Source organism: Ostrea edulis, chromosome 6, assembly GCF_947568905.1.
Source record: "Ostrea edulis chromosome 6, xbOstEdul1.1, whole genome shotgun sequence".
Lineage (NCBI taxonomy): Eukaryota > Metazoa > Mollusca > Bivalvia > Ostreida > Ostreidae > Ostrea > Ostrea edulis.
In genome coordinates, this window is record NC_079169.1 from 62,062,389 (window position 1) to 62,085,595 (window position 23,207).

The 23,207-nt window shown below is 40.3% G+C and overlaps 1 protein-coding gene across 1 annotated transcript; it reads left to right on the forward strand.

Annotated features, from left to right (window-relative positions):
- Positions 1 to 7,350: 7,350 nt before the first annotated feature.
- Positions 7,351 to 22,947, forward strand: LOC125647298 (platelet binding protein GspB-like; the record flags this gene model as incomplete). The annotated part of the gene is made up of 13 exons (XM_056141949.1): positions 7,351 to 7,410; positions 12,145 to 12,658; positions 12,821 to 12,921; positions 13,300 to 13,918; positions 14,753 to 16,389; positions 16,496 to 16,605; positions 16,758 to 19,975; positions 20,222 to 20,994; positions 21,075 to 21,084; positions 21,137 to 21,795; positions 22,001 to 22,074; positions 22,229 to 22,257; positions 22,634 to 22,947. Coding segments are annotated over exons 1-13 (8,118 nt in total), but the record flags the coding sequence as incomplete, so codon positions are not given.
- Between the last annotated feature and the right edge of the window lie 260 nt (positions 22,948 to 23,207).

Here is a 23,207-nt window from a genome sequence, read left to right on the forward strand (position 1 = left end):
CAAACGCTATACTATCATCCTGGAAAGTTTCATATCGATCCCTTTTGTAGTTTCTGAGAACACTACCGGACAAAAAAGTACCGGAGAAAAAGAATAATAATAATAACTAGTTCTAATTGTAACGGGGACCGTTACATATGTTCCCCAAACCTCCCCCAATTAAAAAGTGATGTCCTTTTAAATCTATAGCAAAAAATCATTTTATTTTAGTCTTTAATTACATGTAGTACATTCAATATGGTCATTTCAGTACCAAGAAATGAAAGAAAGTGTTGCACGTGCATGCACGCGCACGCGTGTACGATTCCGAATTTTTGTTGATGTCGTTCAACAGGCATTTGTATCATATACCCACAGTATGAATTTCATAACGTTTCCACCAAATATAAGAAAGTTATAGCGATTTTAAAATCGTCCAATCAGAATTCAGCACACGTGCATACACGTGCTTAGCAGTAATTCTAACCACAGCAATTTGTAAGGAGTACCAAGACACATCTAAACCATTAATATCAATAGAATTTGATGAAAAACAAAAACCTTATCGTCCTTTAAAAATTGAACATTTAAAAAACGTTGCACGCGCATGCGCGTGTACGTTGGCATTTTTTTATTACACCAATATATAGATACACATATTGTCTACTTATGCTGTGAATATCATCTCATTCGCTTCATAAATAAGATAGTTACAAACATTTTAGTATTATCCAATCAAAATGAAGCGCACGTGCATGCGCGTGCAAATTGGTAATTTTGACTATGTAAATCAGTTAAGGGTCTCAATATCTACCTATGATATGAATTTCAAGCCATTTCAATGAACAACAAAAAAGTTAGACTGATTCCAAAGTTAGTGTACAAATTTTGGAATGCGCGTGCACGCGCATGCGTGCGCGTGCTGACAAAATAACTATTATTTTTCATATGTACAAATGATATACTATCATCCTATTTAGGTTTTATATCGCTTCCTTCAATATTCTGATTTTCCATTTTTTGTACCAAAATTGCAATGCACGTGCGCGCGCGTGCATGCACGTGCAAACAAAATGACTATCACTATGCACATCTACAAACGCTATACTATCATCCTGGAAAGTTTCATATCGATCCCTTTTGTAGTTTCTGAGAACACTACCGGACAAAAAAGTACCGGAGAAAAAGAATAATAATAATAATAATAATAATAATAATAATAATAATAATAAGAAACAGAGTAAAAACAATATGTTCCCAAACTTTGTTTGGGGAACATAATAAGAAGAAACAGAGTAAAAACAATATGTTCCCAAACTTTGTTTGGGGAACATAATAATAATAATAAGAAACAGAGTAAAAACAATATGTTCCCAAACTTTGTTTGGGGAACATAATAACTAGTTCTAATTGTAACGGGGACCGTTACAGATGTTCCCCAAACCTCCCCCAAATAAAATGTGATGTCCTTGTGAATCTATAGCAAAAAATCATTTTATTTTAGCCTTTAATTACATGTAGTACGTTTAATTTGGTAATTTCAGTACCAAGAAATGAAAGAAAGCGTTGCACGTGCATACACGCGCACGCGTATATGATTCCAAATTTTTGTTGATGTCCTTCAACAGGCATTTGTATCATATACTCACAGTATGAATTTCATAACGTTTCCACCAAATATAAGGAAGTTATAGCAATTTTAAAATCGTCCAATCAGAATTCAGCACACGTGCATGCACGTGCTGAGCAGTAATTCTAACCACAGCAATTTTTAAGGAGTACCAAGACTCATCTAAAACCCTAATATCAATAGAATTTGATGAAAAATAAAAACGTTATCGTCCTTTAAAAATCGAACATTTGAAAAACGTCGCACGCGCATGCGCGTATTAGTTGGCATTTTTTGTTACACCAATATATAGATACACATATTGTCTACGTATGCTGTGAATATCATCTCATTCGCTTCATAAATAAGATAGTTACAAACGTTTTAGTACTATCCAATCAAATTGAAGCGCACGTGCATGCGCGTGCAAATTGGTAATTTTGACCATGCAAATCAGTTAAGGGTCTCAATATCTACCTATGATATGAATATCAAGCCATTTCAATGAAGAACAAAAAAGTTAGACTGATTCCAAAGTTAGTGTACAAATTTTGTAATGCATGTGCACGCGCATGCGTGCGCGTGCAGACAAAATTACTATCATTTTTCATATCTACAAATGATATACTACCATCCTATTTAGGTTCCATTTTGATCCCCTTAATATTCTGATTTTCCAATTTTTGTACCAAAATTGCAGTGCACGTGCACGCGCGTGCATGCATGTGCAGACAAAATGACTATCACCATGCACATCTACAAACGCTATACTATCATCCTGGAAAGTTTCATATCGATCCCTTTTGTAGTTTCTGAGAACACTACCGGACAAAAAAGTACCGGAGAAAAAGAATAATAACTAGAAACTCATTACTAGTAATGAGTAGGTCTTCCGTTAGACCACTTCCGGTAAAGAGCTTTCTATTCCTATGAAAATCATTTAAATGTATCAGAAAATGTGCCTTAACAATGAATGAGAAATGTATTGTCGAATTTTTTATTCCTTTCTCGTAACTTCCGGTGACGACCGGAAGTACTATTCAGATGCGTTTTCCTATAAATGACAGCGACTCTTTACTGTCGATATTCCCTGAAAATTTCACGTCTCTATCTGAAAGAGTTCTCAACAAAAAGAAGTAGACTAAAGAAAGAAAAAGTAGTAGGTTACTACCGACCGGAAGTCAATTTTGAGAAACAAAATTATCAAAACTTTAGAAGTTGATACTTTTATTAAGACATGTGAAAATCATATGAAAGACTTCAAATATAAGCGAGATTTATGGGAACAAAGAGACGATAAGTAAAAAGATATTTTAAACCACAAACCGGAAGTAGTTGTTTTGACTACCGACAGAGTCAATATTCTTTTGACACTTTGAAAGAGAGTTGATAAACTAGTATAAGTTTCAATTTAAAGGAAAAAGTTTGAAATTTGCCATTCTTTCCATCACTTCTGGTGACGACAGGAAGTGACGGTCGACATGTTCAACCCCCTGCTGCACGCTTACAAACGGAGAATGATCATCCCTGAATATTTGATGAACCTATATTTTACCTTTTCCAAGAAAAAATACTGGGCAAAATTCCTTTTGAGAAACAGAAAATCGGCCATATTTTCCGACCGGAAGTGAATGTTGTAAAAACAAAAATAATTATAGCAAGGTCATTTCATAAGACATTATTCCTGAAAATTTCAAGAAAATCTATCCACCATCTCTGAGAAATCACTCGAAGAAATCGGAAAATCGACATTTTTCAAATACTTCCGGTATAGACCGGAAGTGACGGACGAAAAAATTGAATGTATGTGTACAATGGACTAATGTTAGTTGATCAACTCTACAAATTTCAAGCGTCTATCTATATTCATTATTGAGAAACTGAAAAAACAAGGTTTGAATATGTCCACCCCATATCTCACGACCGGAAATGAATTTTACAAAAATATTTCAATTTACACTAGACATTTATAATGTCTATAACATATGTAAAATTCAAATCATTAACTTGTTTTATGACCGAGATTTATGGTACTGAAAAATGAGAGAATGAATAGTTTTTCTTTCATATAACCGGAAGTTGGAGATTCAACTTCCGGTGGGGTCAATAGTTTTTGAGAATTAGAACGAGACCTAATAAACTGATATAGGTTTCAATTTGAAAGAAAAAAGTTTGAAATTTATGAATTATTAATCACTTCCGGTGACGACCAGAAGTGACGGCCGACATTCTTACCCCCCTACTGCACCCCTACAAAGTGAGATCTATTAACTCTGAAATTTTGGTGACTCTATCTTTTACTGTTTCTGAGAAAAACGATTGACAACGAAAACAGCTCATAAGCCGTATTTGCCGACCGGAAGTGAATTTTACAAAAATATTTGACGTTACTCTAGACATTTATAGTGACTATAATATATGTAAAACTCAACTCATTATCTAGTTTCATGACCGAGATTTATGGCACTGAAAAATGAGAGAATGAATAGTCTTTCTTTGATATAACCGGAAGTTGGAGATTCAACTTCCGGTGGGGTCAACATTTTTTGAGAATTAGAACGAGATATAGTAAACCAAAGTAGGTTTCAATTTGAAAGAAAAAAGTTTGAAATTGATGATTTATTTGATCACTTCCGGTGACGACCGGAAGTGACGGCGACAAAAAATATTACGTGCATGCACCATAGAGAAAATAGATCTATCATCCCTGAAAGTTTCATTCGATTATCTTTAGTGGTTTTCAAGTTTACCCCCGGACAAAGTTTCTTTCAAAAACCGGAAAATCGGACGTATCTGACGAACGGAAGTGAATTTTGAAAAAATGAAAAAAATGCCTCGAGGTACCATCGTTCCCTATAACCTGTGAAAGTTTCAGGAAAATCCATCCAACGGTCTCGGAGACGAAAGGGAAAAAAAAAAAATAATAATAATAACTAGACACGATCTCGTTGCGAGCAACGAGTAGGTCTTCCGTCCGATTTGTTGATGCACTCTGAGTTAAAAAAAAAGACAAATGAGTCCCAATTTAGTTTCCGACTTTAAGACACTTTAGATATAATCAATTTTTCATATCATAAGCTTCTGAAGCAAAGTTGCGGTGAAATTCGTTTGAAATTCGACTCTCCAGGCGAGCCATAAGGCCCGCGGGCCTATTTCTTGATGTCATTTGTTAGCCCTCTATAGACTCAACAACTTTAGTTCTATATGTCTTTACAAAATATTTACCTGTAAAAAGTTATTGAGATCGACCGATATCGACAAAAAAATCGACTCTACAGGCGAGCCATTAGGACCATAGGCCTATTTCTTGATATCAATCGATAGATCTCGATAAACTGAACAACTTTTGTTCAATATGTCCTTACAAAATATTTACCAGTTACAAGTTTTTGAAATCGACTGATATCGACAAAAATCGACTCTACAGGCGAGCCATGAGGCCCACAGACCCATTTTTTGATAGTGATCGATAGGTTATGACACATTGAACAACTTTTGTTCAATAATGCTTTTCAAAAAATATGTCGTTTTCAAAATATGAGGCGTCAAATATTTACGATTTTGGCCCTTAAAATCTCTAATTACGTAACATATGACCTAAATTTTTATATGAATAGATTTGGATTGTTGAGATGAACATTTTTTGTTCTTTGACTTATACCAAAATATTAACGATTTTTGAGATATTTGATCTAGACTTTGAGCCCTTCTAGATCCCTAATTGAAGGGGCTAGCCCCTAAATCTTGATATTTTATATTTTCAAAAAGATCTCGTAAATGTGCACAACTTTTGTTCTACATGTCTTAACAAAATATTTGCAAGAAAAAAGATATCGGAGATCAAAGGTCAAAAATCGCCGAAATCGGCGAAAAATTTTGGCATCCATTTTTGCAGGTCCAGGCGAGCCTTTAGGCAAATCGCCTCCGGTAAAATCGAATCCCCCACAAATCTTCTAAAATGTTTACTCTATCTTGTGTAGAAATTTCAAGACTCTAGCTTCAAAACTAACGGAGGAGATGTGTGGACAACAAGGCCCTTCAAAAAGTCACTAAAAGAGAGATAACTCCTGACCGGAAGTGACGTCAAGCACGAAATTTTGCAAGCAAAGTCTCGTCACCAAAAGACATCTTTCCTGAAAATTTCATAAAAATCGATGGAGAAATGGCTGAGAAAAACGCGTGTACTACCAAGGAAAATAATAATAATAATAATAATAATAATGAAGAAGAAGAACGCGAACAATAATAGTAAGGTCTTCCGCAGGAGACGGAAGACAATAATAATAATAATAATAAACAGTAGAATCACTAGAAGGTCTTCCGTTGGAAACGGAAGACCTTAATAATAATAAGAAACAGAGTAAAAACAATATGTTCCCAAACTTTGTTTGGGGAACATAATAATAAGAAACAGAGTAAAAACAATATGTTCCCAAACTTTGTTTGGGGAACATAACTATATGTTCAAAACTTTTGGAAATTTCATCTAAACAAATTTAGTTGAAAAGAAAACCCCGCGAACTCGAAGTGTTTGTCTATAGAGTACAGAAGGACACCGTGTGAAACGGCGACACACTGTCTTGTGTTGTTTCATGTAGACACGGACGAGATCAACATGCTTGCTATTTAAATCAGACGTCACTGAGACGCCCGAAGTGTGCTTGAAGTAGGCCATCTTCGACATCACTGACTGAGATGACCTTGGCCTTAGTTATTTATTCGATCCATGTTTACTTTTTCAATACTTGTATATTCATTCTGTAAAGCGTTTCTATGCACAAGACAAAATTATTTTAAACTTCAAAGTACAGCCAATAAACCGAGGAAATCCGGGAAAAAATCCGGGTTTTTTTTTCACTCGCAAACAGTTGCGATCACTTGTGATTTTTTCCTCGCAATTTCAATTTTTAACTCGCATTTAGTGAGTATTTCCCCTTAATTTCATTGCCTGGGTGGACTCTGGACCCTGGGCTTGAGACGAGGGCAACAACCAGGAACTATCAAAATATACTAACTCTAAAACAGACGCATGGTAATCTACCCCAAGATGTTCTGTAGAAACGAGATGTAGTGACATGTGAAATGTCACAAATAATTATATGTTGAGATTCAGTGTGGCCTCTCATTTCTTCAGAACTCTGAGCAATATCGACCTCATGCACAACATATTGCTTGTAAAGTAGAATGTACAAAATGAAAAATAAGTTTCAGTTTTGAAAATACATCCAGGTATGACCTGCAAAGCTTTATGCCTTGCAGCGTAGTTACACAGCTACTGGTATATATATAATTGATTAAATCCATAGGTATCATTCATGGAAAGCTATCTAGGATATATTCGTGAATATCAAGCAAAGCCTTTAAGGGCATCTTAGATATATAGTGGTAGGACAGAATGTAATCTACCAGGTAAACCAACAGATTAACAAATCACATGGAGAGGGCATCATTGATTGTGATGTATTGGTAGAAGAAATTGATTGAGTCACTGACAGGTGATCTATTGCAATCAACCCCTATTCGATGTCTATTGTGTGATAACAATTACACATTTCTAACTTCTCCTTGATAATTACTTAACCAATCATTTTCAAAGTTGGTATAAAGCCTCTTTGGGAAAGAGGAATCTAAATTATAAATTCACAACTTTTGCACAAAGGCCAAAATTTGACTAATTTCCAAAAAATTTCTCTATTCTAAATATCTGAAAGAAAAAGCCCCGCTGCATTGACGAAGTCCCGGACATAAAGTGCTAATCCTGTATGAACGGAATTGAGTTTTCCGGAAAACGCGGCACCACAGAGCAGGATCTGGGGAATACGGTAGATGTGTTTTTGCTCCTAATTGAATATCTATGAGTAACTTTGAACGATGTCTTTCTTTTAGTACTAAATTTTTTTGACTTTGTGACTTTAAAGTTGGGGTTAGACCTTTTTAAAAAATTTTTTTTTACTTTGGCCATAACATTTGAATGGTTAGTTCTAAAAGAGCTTTCATATTTGACATGTGTATTCCTTGTGACATGGCCTGCCTTTGGGTACCATAATTACTTTGCTGATGTACAAGGGCATCAATGTTTCACAAACTCATCTTGCTTTCAATGAAATTAAATTTCTGGTATGTAACCTGGAAAGATTCGCAGAAATGGCCCCGAGTAGTAATGGGAATTAACGGGCTGTTGTTGTGCACTGTGTGGCTTATAACTACTCCACATGTATCAAAAAATATATTGAACATGTCTTTCACAAGATCCACAAACTTTAGCTTTTTTTTGTTGGATCCTCTCCACTTGACATTTGCTTTTTTAGCTCACCTGAGCTGAAAGCTCAAGTGAGCTTTTCTGATCACCCGTATTCCGGCGTCCGTCCGTCTGTAAACTTTTCACATTTTCAACTTCTTCTCAACAACCACTGGTCCAATTTCAACCAAAGTTGGCACAAAACATCCTTAGGTAAAGGGAATTCTAAATTGTTAAAATAAAGGGCCAGGCCACCTTCCAAGGGGAGATAATCAAGAAAAGGTAAAAATAGGGTAGGGTCATTAAACAAGAGGCCCAGGGGCCTTATAGGTCACCTGAGTATCATGTAACAACCTTCCAATGTTTGAATTAGGTTTTTGTTTAAATATAAGAATTTTACTTTTGGATGGAAGAAACATTGAATAGCTATGTGGTCAGCCCCGCCTTTGCACCAGAACCCCTGACCCAGGGGCCATAAATTTCAGTTTTGAAAGAAGCATCCTTGATCATCATTATCATACTATTAGTTTGTCTACTTAATACCCAGCAGCAGAGGAGAAGATTTTCAAAGAAATAAAATGCATTTTCACTATATGATCAATAGGGCCCCACCCTAATACCAGAACCCCTGACCCAGGGGCCATGAATTTCACAATTTTGAAAGAGGCATCCTTGCTCATCATAACCTTACTATTGGTTTGTCCACTTAATACCCAAGGACAGAAAAGAAGATTTTCAAAGAAATAATGCATTTTCACTATATGACTTATAGAGCCCCACCCTAGCACCAGAACCCCTGATCCAGGGGCCATGAATTTCACAATTTTTAACAAGAGGTACTGTGAGCAATGCTCACTAAGAATACCCCCCACTTACCCCAATCTCCCAAAGGGTGTTGGTAATAGGTATAAACTACCTCTTTTCTGAGTGTTGCTACTTCGATGTCCAGTGCGTGTGACCTTTGACCTTTTGACCCCAAAATCGATAGGGATCATCTTCATCCCATGGGTAGTCCATATATATGATATGGTGACTGTAGGTGGAAAGGATAATGCTTTAGAGCCCGGAAACCATATTGCTACTTCAATGTCCAGTGCACTTGACCTTTGACCTTTTGACCCCAAAATCAATAGGGAACATCTTCATCCCATGGGTAGTCCATATGTTTGATATGGTGACTGTAGGTGGAAAGGATAACGCTTTAGAGCCTGGAAACCATATTGCTACTTCCATGTCCAGTGCGCTTGACCTTTGACCTTTTGACCCCAAAATCGATAGGGAACATCTTCATCCCATGGGTAGTCCATATGTATGATATGGTGACTGTAGGTGGAAAGGATAACACTTTAGAGCCCGGAAACCATATTGCTACTTCAATGTCCAGTGCGCTTGACCTTTGACCCCAAAATCGATAGGGAACATCTTCATCCTATGGGTAGTCCATATATATGATATGGTGACAGTAGGTGGAAAGTATAATGCTTTAGAGCCAGGAAACCATTGCGTCTACAGACGGATGGACAGACGGACAACCCGATTCCAGTATACCCCCCACAACTTGTTGCAGGGGGTATAAAGAGGCATCCTTGCTCATCATTACCATGCTATTAGTTTGTCTACTTAATACCCAGGGACAGAGAAGAAGATTTTCAAAGAATTTCTACACTTTCACTATATGACCAATAGAGCCCCACCCTAACACAAGAACCCCTGCCCCAGGGGCCATGAATTTCACAATTTTGGTAGAGGGCTCAACGCTCATTATAATTATGCCCAGTTTGGCTTCTTGATGTCCAGGAGTAAAGAAGAAGATTTTTTAAAATTACACCCATTTTGATGGTTTTTGCCCCACCCCTCAGGCCCCAGGGTGGCAGGGACCACGAAATTCACAATTTTTGTTCCCCTCCACCCACAGATGCTATATGCCAAAATTGGTTGAAATTGGTTCAGGGGTTTCAGAGAAGAAGCTGAAAATGTTCAAATGTTAACGCACGACGCACGACGAACGACGACGGACAAAAACAGATAGCAATAGGTCACCTGAATGAATTCAGGTGACCTAAAAATCTTCTTCTCAGACAAGAACCACTGGGCCAGAAAAGATGAAATTTATAGATAAGCTTTATTAGGTAGTGCAGATTCTAAATTGTTAAAATCATGGCCCCCGGGGGTCGGATGGGGCCACAATAGGGGATCAAAGTTTTACATACAAATATATAGGGAAAATCTTTAAAAATCTTCTCAAGAACCACTGAGCCAGAAAAGCTGAGATTTATATGAAAGCTTCTTTATATAATGCAGATTCTAAATTATTCAAATCCTGGCCCCCGGGGGTTGGATGGGGCCACAATAGGGGGTCAAAGTTTTACATACAAATATATAGGAAAAATCTTTAAAAATCTTCTTCCCAAGAACCACTGAGCCAGAAAAGCTGAGATTTATATGAAAGCTTCCTGATATAGTACAGATTCTAAACTGTTAAAATCATGGCCCCCGGGGGTCAGATGGGGCCACAATAGGGGGTCAAAGTTTTACATACAAATATATAGGAAAAATCTTCTTCCCAAGAACCACTGAGCCAGAAAAGCTGAGATTTATATGAAAGCTTCCTGATATAGTACAGATTCTAAATTGTTAAAATCATGGCCCCCGGGGATCGGATGGGGCCACAATAGGGGGTCAAAATTTTTTTGTTGTTGTTTGTTTGTTTCTCTCTCGTTTTTTTGTTGTTGATATAGTGCAGATTCAAGTTTGTTAAAATCATGGACCCCGGGGATTGGATGGGGCCTCAAGGGGGGCATCAAAGTTTTACATACAAATTTGTAGGAAAAATCTTTTAAAATCTTCTCAAGAACCACTGAGCCAGAAAAGCTGAGATTTATATGAAAGCTTCCTGATATAGTGCAGATTATAAATTGTTAAGATCATGGCCCCCTGGGGGTAGGATGGGGCCACAATAGGGGATCAAAGTTTTACATACAAATATATAGGGAAAATCTTTAAAAATCTTCTTCTCAAGAACCATTGGGCCAAAGAAGTTCACATTTACATGAAAGCTTTCTGACATAGTGTAGATTCAAGTTTGCAAAATCCATGGCCTCCAGGGGTAGGTTTGGGGCCATAATAGGGACTACGGTTTTACATGCAAATAGATATGGAAAATCTTCTGATATGGACCAAGGTGACTCAGGTGAGCGATGTGGCCCATGGGCCTCTTGTTTGTGGGTTATTGTGATGAAGTTGGGTCTCATCAGCTGTTATTATGTCAAGGAACGCATGTCCTTCTCTCTTCCATTGCCATAAAAACAGTTTTAGTTCGTCTTCTCTACTGGCTTTTCCTGCATTGGATAGCAGTATTGGTACTCGGCGATCACATATCCAACTAAAATTCAGTTCCTTGTGAACCGATCAGTATGAGATATTCCAAAGTTGGTGCTAAGCTTATGCAATATGATGCATCTGTTAGATTTTATTTTATTCTTCTCAAGACAGATGCTATTTTTCACCGTCACAACTTTCGGACGTCCCATGCATGGATCGTCTTTACTGGTTTGCCGTCCCTGAAACGCTTATATACCACTTGTTCACAAAAGACTGGGACACAGTGTTTTCTTCCTCTGTTTGATTCAACATGTAAGGTTTCTATCAGTGGCTTACGGAGTCTCACACAAAACTGTATGATATTCCGGGAGTAACACTTTGTTCTCTGGCATCATTTTCCACTCACAAATTTTAAACATGACCGAGACAAATTTCCAGAAAATCAAATGACATCAAACTTTTGAGAAATTATAGAACAATACTGTGATGTGGTAAATATTTATTTTTTTGAAAATTTAGTAGAAAATGAGATTTTTTTTTGCAAATGTGTTTAACTTTATATTTAGATACCTAACATACTTTGAAGTTGCCCAGGGTATGCAAAACATTTGTATAGTTGGTATTATTATACCCCCCTCTGAAGGGGCCATGTTTTCACCTGTTGGTATGTAGACCAAGTCTTGTCTGCTTGGTATCTAAAGAATCCTTTGCTTGACAGTTACTATTGGTACAGTGGTTGCCCCTAGAGACTAGAGGACCCCTATTGAATTTCAGGTCACAAAGTCAAAGGGCAAGGGTACGTCTCTTGGTCTGTAGACCAAGTTTTGTTGACTCAATATTTAAAGAACCTTTTGCTTGACAATTAACAAACTTTGCACAGTTGTTGACCTTAGCCAATAGATGACTCCTATTGATTCTCGGGTCACAAGGTCAAAGGACAAACTGAACATTATAACGTATTTTCTGTATAACATCTTAAGAATGCTTTGCTTGACAGATATCAACAGAAGCTGCCACAACTGAAACTAAAACCACAACATTATCTGCAAATGCAACTACAGCTGCAACCACAACAGAAGCTGCAACTACAACAAAGGCCATAACAACTGAATCTGCAGCCACAACACAAGTTGTAACCACAACATTAGCTGCAACCACAACTGAAGCTGAATACACAACTGAAACTACAACAGAAGCTGTTGCAGAAGCTGCAACCACAGCTGAAGTTCCAACCATAACATTAACTGCAACAATAGATGCCACAACCACAAAAGAAGCTGCAAACACAACAAAAGGTTCAACCACAACAGAAACTGCAACAGAGCCTCCAACCACAACTGAAGCTGAAACCACATCTGCAACCACAAGTGAAGCTTCAATGACAACTGAAGCTGCAACTACTACAGAAGCTGCTACCACAACAGAAGCTGCAAACACAAAAGAAGCTGCTTCCACAACAGAACCTGCAACCACAACAGAAGCTGCAACAACAACAAAAGCAGCTACCACAAGTGAAGCTACAACCACAACAGAAGATGCAACCACAACAGAAGCTGCTACCACAACAAAAGCGGCAACCACAACAGAAACTGCAACCACAACAGAAGCTACAACAACAACAGAAGCAGCTACCACAACAGAAGCTGCAACCACAGAAACTGCTACCACAACAGAAGCTGCAACCACAACAGAAACTGTTACCACACCAGAAGCTGCTACCACACCAGAAGCTGCTACCACAACAGAAACTGCAACCACAACAGAAACTGAAACCACAACAGAAACTGGTACCACAACAGAAGCTGCTACCACAACAGAAGCTGATACTAAAACAGAAGCTGCAACTAAAACGGAAGCTGCAACCACAACAGAAACTGTAACCACAACAGAAGCTGCAACTACAACAGAACCTGCTACCATAACAGAAGCTGCAACCACAACAGAAGCTGAAACAGCAGCTGCAACTACAACAGAACCTGCTACCACAACAAAAGCTGCAACCACAACAGAAGTTGTAACCACAACAGAAACTGCAACCACAACTGAACCTGCAACCACAACAGAAGCTGCAACAACAACAAAAGCAGCTACCACAAGTGAAGCTACAACCACAACAGAAGATGCAACCACAACAGAAGCTGCTACCACAACAGAAGCTGCAACCACAACAGAAACTGAAACCACAACTGAAGCTAAAACTACAACTGAAACAGCAACCACAACAGAAGCGGCAACAATGACAGAAGCTGCTACCACAACGGAAGCTGCTACCACAACGGAAGCTGCTACCACAACGGAAGCTGCAACCACAACAGAAACTGCAACCACAACAGAACCTGCTACCACAACAGAAGCTGAAACCAAAACAGAAGCTGAAACAGCAGCTGCAACCACAACAGAAGTTGTAACCACAACAGAAACTACAACCACAACTGAAGCTGCAACTACAACAGAAGCTGCAACCACAACTGAAGATGCAAGCACAACTGAAGCTAAAATTACAACTGAAACAGGAACCACAACAGAAGCAGTAACAATGACAGAAGCTGCAACCACAACGGAAGCTGCTACCACAAAAGAAGCTGCAACCACAACTGAATCTGCAACCACAACAGAAGCTGCTACCACAACAGAAGATGCTACCACAACAGAAACTGTAACCACAACAGAAGCTGCAACTACAACAGAACCTGCTACCATAACAGAAGCTGCAACCACAACAGAAGCTGAAACAGAACTTGCAACCACGACAGAAGCTGCAACCACAACAGAAACTGCTACCACAACAGAAGCTGCAACCACAACAGAAGCTGCAACCACAACTGAAGCTGCAACCACAACAGAAACTGCAACAACAGAAGTAGCTACCACAACAACAGCTTCAACCACAACTGAAGCTGCTACCACAACAGAAGCTGCAACCAGAACAGAAGCTGGTACCATAACAGAAGCTTCTACCACAACAGAAGCTGCTACCACAACAGAAGCTGCTACCACAACAGAAACTGAAACCACAACAGATGCTGCTACCACAACAGAAGGTGCAACCACAACAGAAGCTGTAATAACAGCATTAGCTGAAACCACAACTGTGACTGCAACTAGAACTGAATCTGCAACAAATGCTGTAACCACAACTGAAACTGCTACCACAACTTTAGCTGCAACCACAGCAAATGTTGCAACCACAACTGAAGCTGAAACCAGAACAGAAGCTGCTACCATGACAGAAGCTGCTACCACAACAGAAGCTGCTACCACAACAGAACCTGCAACCACAACAGAGGTTGGAACCACAACAGAAGATGCAACCAGAACAGAAGCTGCTAACACAACAGAAACTCAAACCACAACAGAAACTGCTACCACAACAGAAGCTGCTACCACAACAGAAACTGCAACCACAACAGAAGCTGCAACCACAACCGAAGGAGCTACCAGAACAGAATCTGCAAAGAGAACAGAAGCTGCTACCACAATGGAAGCTGCAACCACAACAGCAGCTGAAACCACAACAGAAACTGCTACCACAACAGAAGCTGCTATCACAACAGAAGCTGCTACCACAACAGAAGGTGCTACCACAACAGAAGCTGTAACAACAGCATTAGCTGAAACCACAACTGTGACTGCAACTAGAACTGAATCTGCAACACATGCTGTAACCACAACAGAAGCTGCTACCACAACACAAGCTGGTAACAAAACTGAAGCTGCAATCACAACAGAAGCTGTAACTGAAACTGCAACAGAGGTTGTAACCACTATTGATGCTGCAACAGAAGCTGCAACTACAACTAAAGCTCCAACCATAACTAAAGCTGCCACAACTGAAGTTTTCACTACAACAAAAGTTACTACAACTGCAGGTGCTACTACAACTTTAACTGCAACCACATCATTAGCTGCAGCCACAACTGAAGCTGCAACCACAACAGAAGCTGCAACCACATCATTAGTTGCAACCACAACTGAAGCTGCTACCAAAAGTGAACCTGCAACTACAACAAAAGCTACAACCACAAATGGATCTGTAACCACATCTGAACCTGGAACTACAACAGAAGCTGCAACCACAACTGAATCTGCAATCACAACAGAAGCTGCAACTACAACTGAAGCTGCTACCAAAACTGAAGCTGCAACCACAACTGAAGCTGCAACTAAAACTGAAATTGCAACAGAGGCTGCAACCACTATTGATGCTTCCACAGAAGCTGGAACTACAACTAAAGCTCCAACTACAACTGAAGCTGCAACAACAGAAGTTTTTGCTATAAGAGAAGTTGCTACAAATGAAACTACTACCACAACTTTAGCTCCAACAACAGCAGAAGCTGCAACCACATCATTAGCTGCAACCACAACAGAAGCTGTAACCACATCATTAGTTGCAACCACAACTGAAGCTACAATCACAACAGAAGCTGCAACTGAAACTGCAACAGAGGCTGCAACCACTATTGATGCTGCAGCAGAAGCTGCAACTACAACTAAAGCTCCAACCAAAACTGAACTTGGAACTACAACAGAAGCTACAACCACAAATGAATCTTCTGAACCTGCAACTACAACAGAAGCTGCAACCACAAATGGATCTGTAACCACATCTGAACCTGCAACTACAACTGAAACTGCAACAGAGGCTGCAACCACTATTGATGCTTCCACAGAAACTGCAACTACAACTAAAGCTCTAACCACAACTGAAGCTGCAACAACTGAAATTTTTACTACAATAGAAGTTGCTACAACTGAAACTGCTACAGCAACCTTAGCTGTAACTACAACAGAAGCTGCAACCACATCATTAGCTGCAACTACAACTGAAACTGCTACCAGAACTGAAGCTGCAATCACAACAGAAGCTGCAACTGAAACTGCAACAGAGGTTGCAACCAGTATTGATGCTGCAACAGAAGTTGCAACTACAACTAAAGCTCCAACCACAGCTGAAGCTGCAACAACAGAAGTTTTTACTACAGCAAACGTTACTACAACTGAAACTGCTACCACAACAAAAGCTACAACCACAAATGGATCTGTAACCACATCTGAACCTGCAACTACAACAGAAGCTGCAACCACAACTGAAGCTGCGACCACAATAGAAGCTGCAACTACAACTGCAACTGCAACAGAGGCTGAAAACACCATTGATGCTTCCACAGAAGATGCAACTACAACTAAAGCTCCAACCACAGCTGAAGCTGCAACAACAGAAGTTTTTACTACAACAAAAGTTACTACAACTGAAACTGCTACCACAACAGAAGCTGCAACCACAACAGAAGCTGCAACCACATCATTATTTGCAACCACAACTGAAAATGCTACCAAAAATGAAGCTGCAATCACAACAGAAGATTCAACTGAAACTGCAACAGAGGCTGCAATCACTATTGATGCTGCAGCAGAAGATGCAACTACAACACAAGCTGCAACCACAAATGGATCTGTAACCAAATCTGAACCTGCAACTACAACAGAAGCTGCAACCACAACAGAAGCTGCAACCACAACTGAAGTTGCAACCACAACAGAAGCTACTACAAAAACTGAAGCTTCAATCAAAACAGAAGCTGCAACCACAACTGAAGATACAATTAGAACAGAAACTGCAACCACAAATGGTTCTGCAATCACAACTGAACCTGCAACTACAACAGACGCTGCAACCACAACTGAAGCTGCAACCACAACAGAAGCTGTAACCACATCATTAGTTGCAACGACAACTGAAGCTGTAACTGCAACTGAAGCTGCAACCACAACTGAAGCTGCATCTACAACTGAAGCTGCATCTACAACAGAAGTTGTAACCACAGCAGAATCAGCCACCACAACACAAGCTGCAACCACAACAGAAAGTGCAACCACAACTGAAAATACAATTACAACAGAAGCTGCAACCACAAATGGTTCTGCAAGCACAACTAAACCTTCAACCACAGCAGAATCTGCCAACACAACACGAGCAGCAACTACAACAGAAGGTGTAACCACAACAGAAGCTGTAACAACAGCATTAGCTGAAACCACAACTGTGACTGCAACTAGAACTGAATCTGCAACACATGCTGTAACCACAACTGAAGCTGCAACAACAACAGAAATTTTTACTACAAAGGAAGTTGCTACAACTGAAGCTCTAAATACAACTAAGGCTTCTACCACATCATTAGCTGCTACCACAACTGAAGAAACAACTATAACTGAAACTGCTACCTTAACTGAAGCTGTAACCACAAAAGAAGCTGCAACCACAACTGAAGCTTCAACTACAATGGAAACTGCAACCACAACAAAAGCTGCATCTACAACAGAAGCTGTGACAACAGAAGCTGCCACAACTGAAACTGCAACCACAACATTATCTACAACCACAAAAGAAGCCGCAAACACATCTGACGCTGCAATTACAACAACTGCAACAGAGGCTTCAATGACAACTGTGGCTGCAACCACAAGTGAAGTTGCAACAATAACTGAGGCTACAATAGAGACTGCAAGCACTACTGAGGCTGCAACAGAAGCTGCAACTAAAACACAAGCAGCAACTACAAGTGAAACAGCGTTCATAAATGAATTTTTAACCACAACAGAAGCTGCAACCACAACTGAACCTGCAACCACAATTGAAGATACAACAACAGAAGCTGCAAACACAACAAAGGCTGTCACAACTGAAACTGCAACTACAACTGAAGATGCAACCACAACTGAACATACAATTACAACAAAAGCTTCAACCACAAATGCATCTGTAACTACATCTGAACCTGCAACTACAACAGAAGCTGCAACCACAACTGAAGCTGTAACCATAACTGAAGCTGTGACCACAACTGAACTTTCATATACAACAGAAGCTGGAGACACGGCAGAATCAGCCACCACAACACAAGCTGCACCCATAACAGAAGGTGCAACCACAACTGAAGATACAATTACAACAGAAACTGCAACCACAAATGGTTCTGCAATCACAACTGAACCTTCAACCACAGCAGAATCTGCCAACACAACACGAGCAGCAACTACAACAGAAGGTTCAACAACAACAGAAGCTGTAACAACAGCATTAGCTGAAACCACAACTGTGACTGCAACTAGAACTGAATCTGCAACACATGCTGTAACCACAACAGAAGCTGCTACCACAACACAAGCTGGTAACAAAACTGAAGCTGCAATCACAACAGAAACTGCAACTAAAATTGCAACAGAGGCTGCAACCACTATTGATGCTTCCACAGAAGTTGCAACTACAACTAAAGCTCCAACTACAACTGAAGCTGCAACAACAGAAGTTTTTACTACAACAGAAGTTGCTACAACTGAAACTGCTACCACAACTTTAGCTGCAACCACAACAGAAGCTGCAACCACATCATTAGCTGCAACTACAACTGAAGCTGCTACCACAACAGAAGCTGCAACCACATCATTAGTTGCAACCACAACTGAAGCTGCTACCAAAACTGAAGCTGCAATCACAACAGAAGCTGCAACTGAAACTGCAACAGAGGTTGAAACCACTATTGATGCTGCAACAGAAGCTGAAACTACAACTAAAGCTCCAACCACAACTGAAGCTGCAACAACAGAAGTTTTTACTACAACAAAAGTTACTACAACTGAAACTGTTACCACAACTTTAGCTGCAATCACAGCAGAAGGTGCAACCACATCATTAGCTGCAGCCACAACTGAAGCTGCAACCACAACAGAAGCTGCAACCACATCATTAGTTGCTACCACAACTGAAGCTGCTACCAAAACTGAAGCTGTAATCACAACAGAAGATGCAACTGAAATTGCAACAGAGGCTGCAACCACTATTGATACTGCAGCAGAAGCTGCAACTACAACTAAAGCTCCAACCATAGCTGAAGCTGCAACAACAACAGACATTTTTACTACAACAGAAGTTGCTACAATTGAAGCTCCAAATACAACTGAAGCTTCTACCACATCATTAGCTGCTACCACAACTGAAGCAGCAACTATAACTGAAACTGCTACCGTAACTGAAGCTGTAACCACAACTGAATCTTCAACTACAATGGAAACTGGAATCACAACACAAGCTGCATCTACAACAGAAGCTATTACAGAAGCCGTGACAACAGAAGCTACCACAACTGAAATTGCAACCACAACAATATCTGCAACCACAAAAGAAGCTGCAAACACATCTGACGCTGCAATTACAACAACTGCAACAGAGGCTTCAATGACAACTGAGGCTGCAACCACAAGTGAAGTTGCAACAATAACTGAAGCTACAATAGAGACTGCAAACACTATTGAGGCTGCAACAGAAGCTGCAACTAAAACACAAGCGACGACTACAAGTGAAACAGCGTTCACAACTGAATTTTTCACCACAACAGAAGCTGCAACCACAACAGACTATGCAACCACAGCTGAAGCTGCAACCACAATTGAAGGTACAACCACAACAGAAACTGCAAACACAACTAAAGCTGTCACAACTGAAACTGCAACCACAACTGAAGATGCAACCATAATAGAAGATGCAACCACAACTGAAGATACAATTACAACAGAAGCTTCAACCACAAATGGATCTGCAATCACAACAGAAGCTTCAACCACAAATGGATCTGCAGTCACAACTGAACCTGCAACCACAGCAGAATCTATCAACACAACACAAGCTGCAAGTAAAACAGAAGGTGCAACCACAACAGAAGCTGTAACAACAGCATTAGCTGAAACCACAACTGTGACTGCAACTAGAACTGAATCTGCAACACATGCTGTAACCACAACAGAAGCTGCTACCACAACACAAGCTGGTAACAAAACTGAAGCTGCAATCACAACAGAAGCAGTAACTACAATTGAAACTGTAACTACAACAGAAGCTTTAACAGCAACAAAAGCTGCTACCATTACTAAAGCTGCAACCACAATTGAAGCTACAACCACAACAGAAGATGCGAACACCACTGCAACTGTTACAACAGAAGCTGCAACCACAGCTGAAGATGCAACCACAACAGAAGCTGTAACCACAACTGAAGCTGCAACCACAACTGAAGGTGCAGCCACAAATGGATCTTCAACCACAACTGAACCTGCAACCACAAATGGTTCTACAAACACAACTGAACCTGCAACCACAGCAGAATCTGCCAACACAACACGCACAGCAACTACAACAGAAGGTGCAGCCACAACAGAAGCTGTAACAACAGCATTAGCTGAAACCACAACTGTGACTGCAACTAGAACTGAATCTGCAACACATGCTGTAACCACAACAGAAACTGATACCACAACTTTAGCTGCAATCACAGCAGAAGCTGCAACCACATCATTAGCTGCAGCCACAACTGAAGCTGCAACCACAACAGAAGCTGCAACCACATCATTAGTTGCTACCACAACTCAAGCTGGTAACAAAACTGAAGCTGCAATCACAACAGAAGCTGCAACTAAAACTGCAACTGCAACAGAGGCTGCAACCACTATTGATGCTTCAACAGAAGCTGCAACTACAACTAAAGCTCCAACCACAACTGAAGCTGAAACAACAACAGAAATTTTTACTACAACAGAAGTTGCTACAACAGAAGCTCCAAATACAACTGAAGCTTCTACCACATCATTAGCTGCTACCACAACTGAAGCAGCAACCACAACTGAAGCTACAACCATCACTGAAGCTCCAAACACAACTAATGCTGCAACTACAATTGAAACTGTAACTACAGCAGAAGCTTTAACAGCAACAAAAGTTGCTACCATTACTAAAGCTGCAACCACAATTGAAGCTAAAACTACAACTGAAGCAGCAACCACAACAGAAGCGGTAACAACGACAGAAGCTGCAACCACAACGGAAGCTGCAACCACAACAGAAGCTGCAACCATAACTGAAGCTGCAACCAGAACAGAAGCTGCAAACACGACAGAAACTACAACCACAACAGAAGCTGCTACCACAACAGAAGCTGCAACCACAACAGAAGATGCAATCACAACAGAAGGAGCTACCACAACAGAAGCTGCTACCACAACAGAAGGTGAAACTACAACTGAATATGCAACACATGCTGTAACCACAACTGAAACTGCTACCACAACTTTAGTTGCAACCACAGCAGAATCTCCAACCACAACTGAAGCTGCAACCAGAACAGAAACTGCAACCACGAAAGAAGCTGCAACTACGATAGAAACTGCAACCACGACAGAAGTTGCTACCACAACAGAAGCTGCAACCACAACAGAAGCTGCAACCACAAAAGAAACTGAAACCACAATAGAAACAGCTACCACAAGTGAAGCTGCAATGACAACTGAAGCTGCAACTACTACAGAAGCTGCTACCACAACAGAAACTGAAACCACAACAGAAACTGCTACCACAACAGAAGCTGCTACCACAACAGAAGCTGCAACCACAACCAAAGCTCCAACTACAACAGAAGCTGCAACTAAAACGGAAGCTCCTACCACAACGGAAGCTGCAACCATCACAGAACCTGCTACCATAACAGAAGCTACAACCACAACAGAAGCTGAAACAGAACTTGCAACCACAACAGAACCTGCTACCACAACAAAAGCTGCAACCACAACAGAAGCTGTAACCACAACAGAAACTACAACCACAACTGAAGCTGCAACTACAACAGAAGCTGCAACCACAACTGAAGCTGCAAGCACAACTGAAGCTGCAACCACAACTGAAACGGCAACCACAACAGAAACTGCAACCACAACAGAAACTTCAACCACAACAGAAGCTGCAACTACAACTGAATCTGCAACACATGCTGTAACCACAACTGAAACTGCTACCACAACTTTAGTTGCAACCACAGCAGAATCTCCAACCACAACTGAAGCTGCAACCAGAACAGAAACTGCAACCACGAAAGAAGCTGCAACTACGATAGAAACTGCAACCACGACAGAAGCTGCAACCACAACAGAAACTGCAACCACAACAGAAGCTGCTACCACAACAGAAGGTGCAACTACAACTGAATCTGCAACACATGCTATAATCACAACTGAAACTGCTACCACAACTTTAGCTGCAACAACAGAAGCTACTACAACAGAAGCTGCTACCACAACAGAACCTGCAACCACAACAGATCCTGCAACCACAACAGATCCTGCAACCACAATAGAAGTTGCAACCATAATAAAAGTTGCAACCACAACAGAAGCTGAAACCACAACAGAAACTGCTACCACAACAGAAACTGCTACCACAACAGAACCTGCAACCACAACAGAAGCTGCAACCACAACAGAAGAAGCTACCACAACAGAAGGTGCAACCACAACAGAAGCTACGTCCACAACAGAAGCTGCTACTACAAAAGAAGCTGCTACCACAACAGAAACTTCTACCACAACAGAAGCTCTAACCACAACAGAACCTGCAACTACAACAGAAGCTGCAACCACAACAGAAGCTGCTACCACAACAGAAGCTGCAACTACAACAGTAGCTGCAACCACAACAGAAGTGGTAACAACGGAAGCTTCAACCACAACTGAAGCTGCAACCACAACAGAAGCTGCAACCACAAATGAAATTGCTTCCACAACTTTAGTTGGAACCACAGTAGAATCTACAACCACAACTGAAGCTGCAACCAGAACAGAAACTGCAACCACGACAGAAGCTGCTACAAGAACAGAACCTGAAACCACGACAGAAGCTGCTACAAGAACAGAACCTGCAATGACAACAGAACCTGCAACGACAACAGAAGCTGCAACCACAACAGAAGCTGCTACCACAACAGAAGCTGCAACCACAACAGAAACTGAAACCACAACAAAATCTGCAACCACAACAGAAGAAGCTACCACAACAGAAGGTGCAACCACAAGAGAAGCTTCGACCACAACAGAAGCTGCTACTACAACAGAAGCTGCTACCACAGAAGAAGCTGCAACCACAACTGAAGCTTCAACGAGAAGAGAAACTGCAACCATCACAGAAGCTGCAACCACGATAGAAAATGCATCTTCGACAGAAGCTGCTACCACAACAGA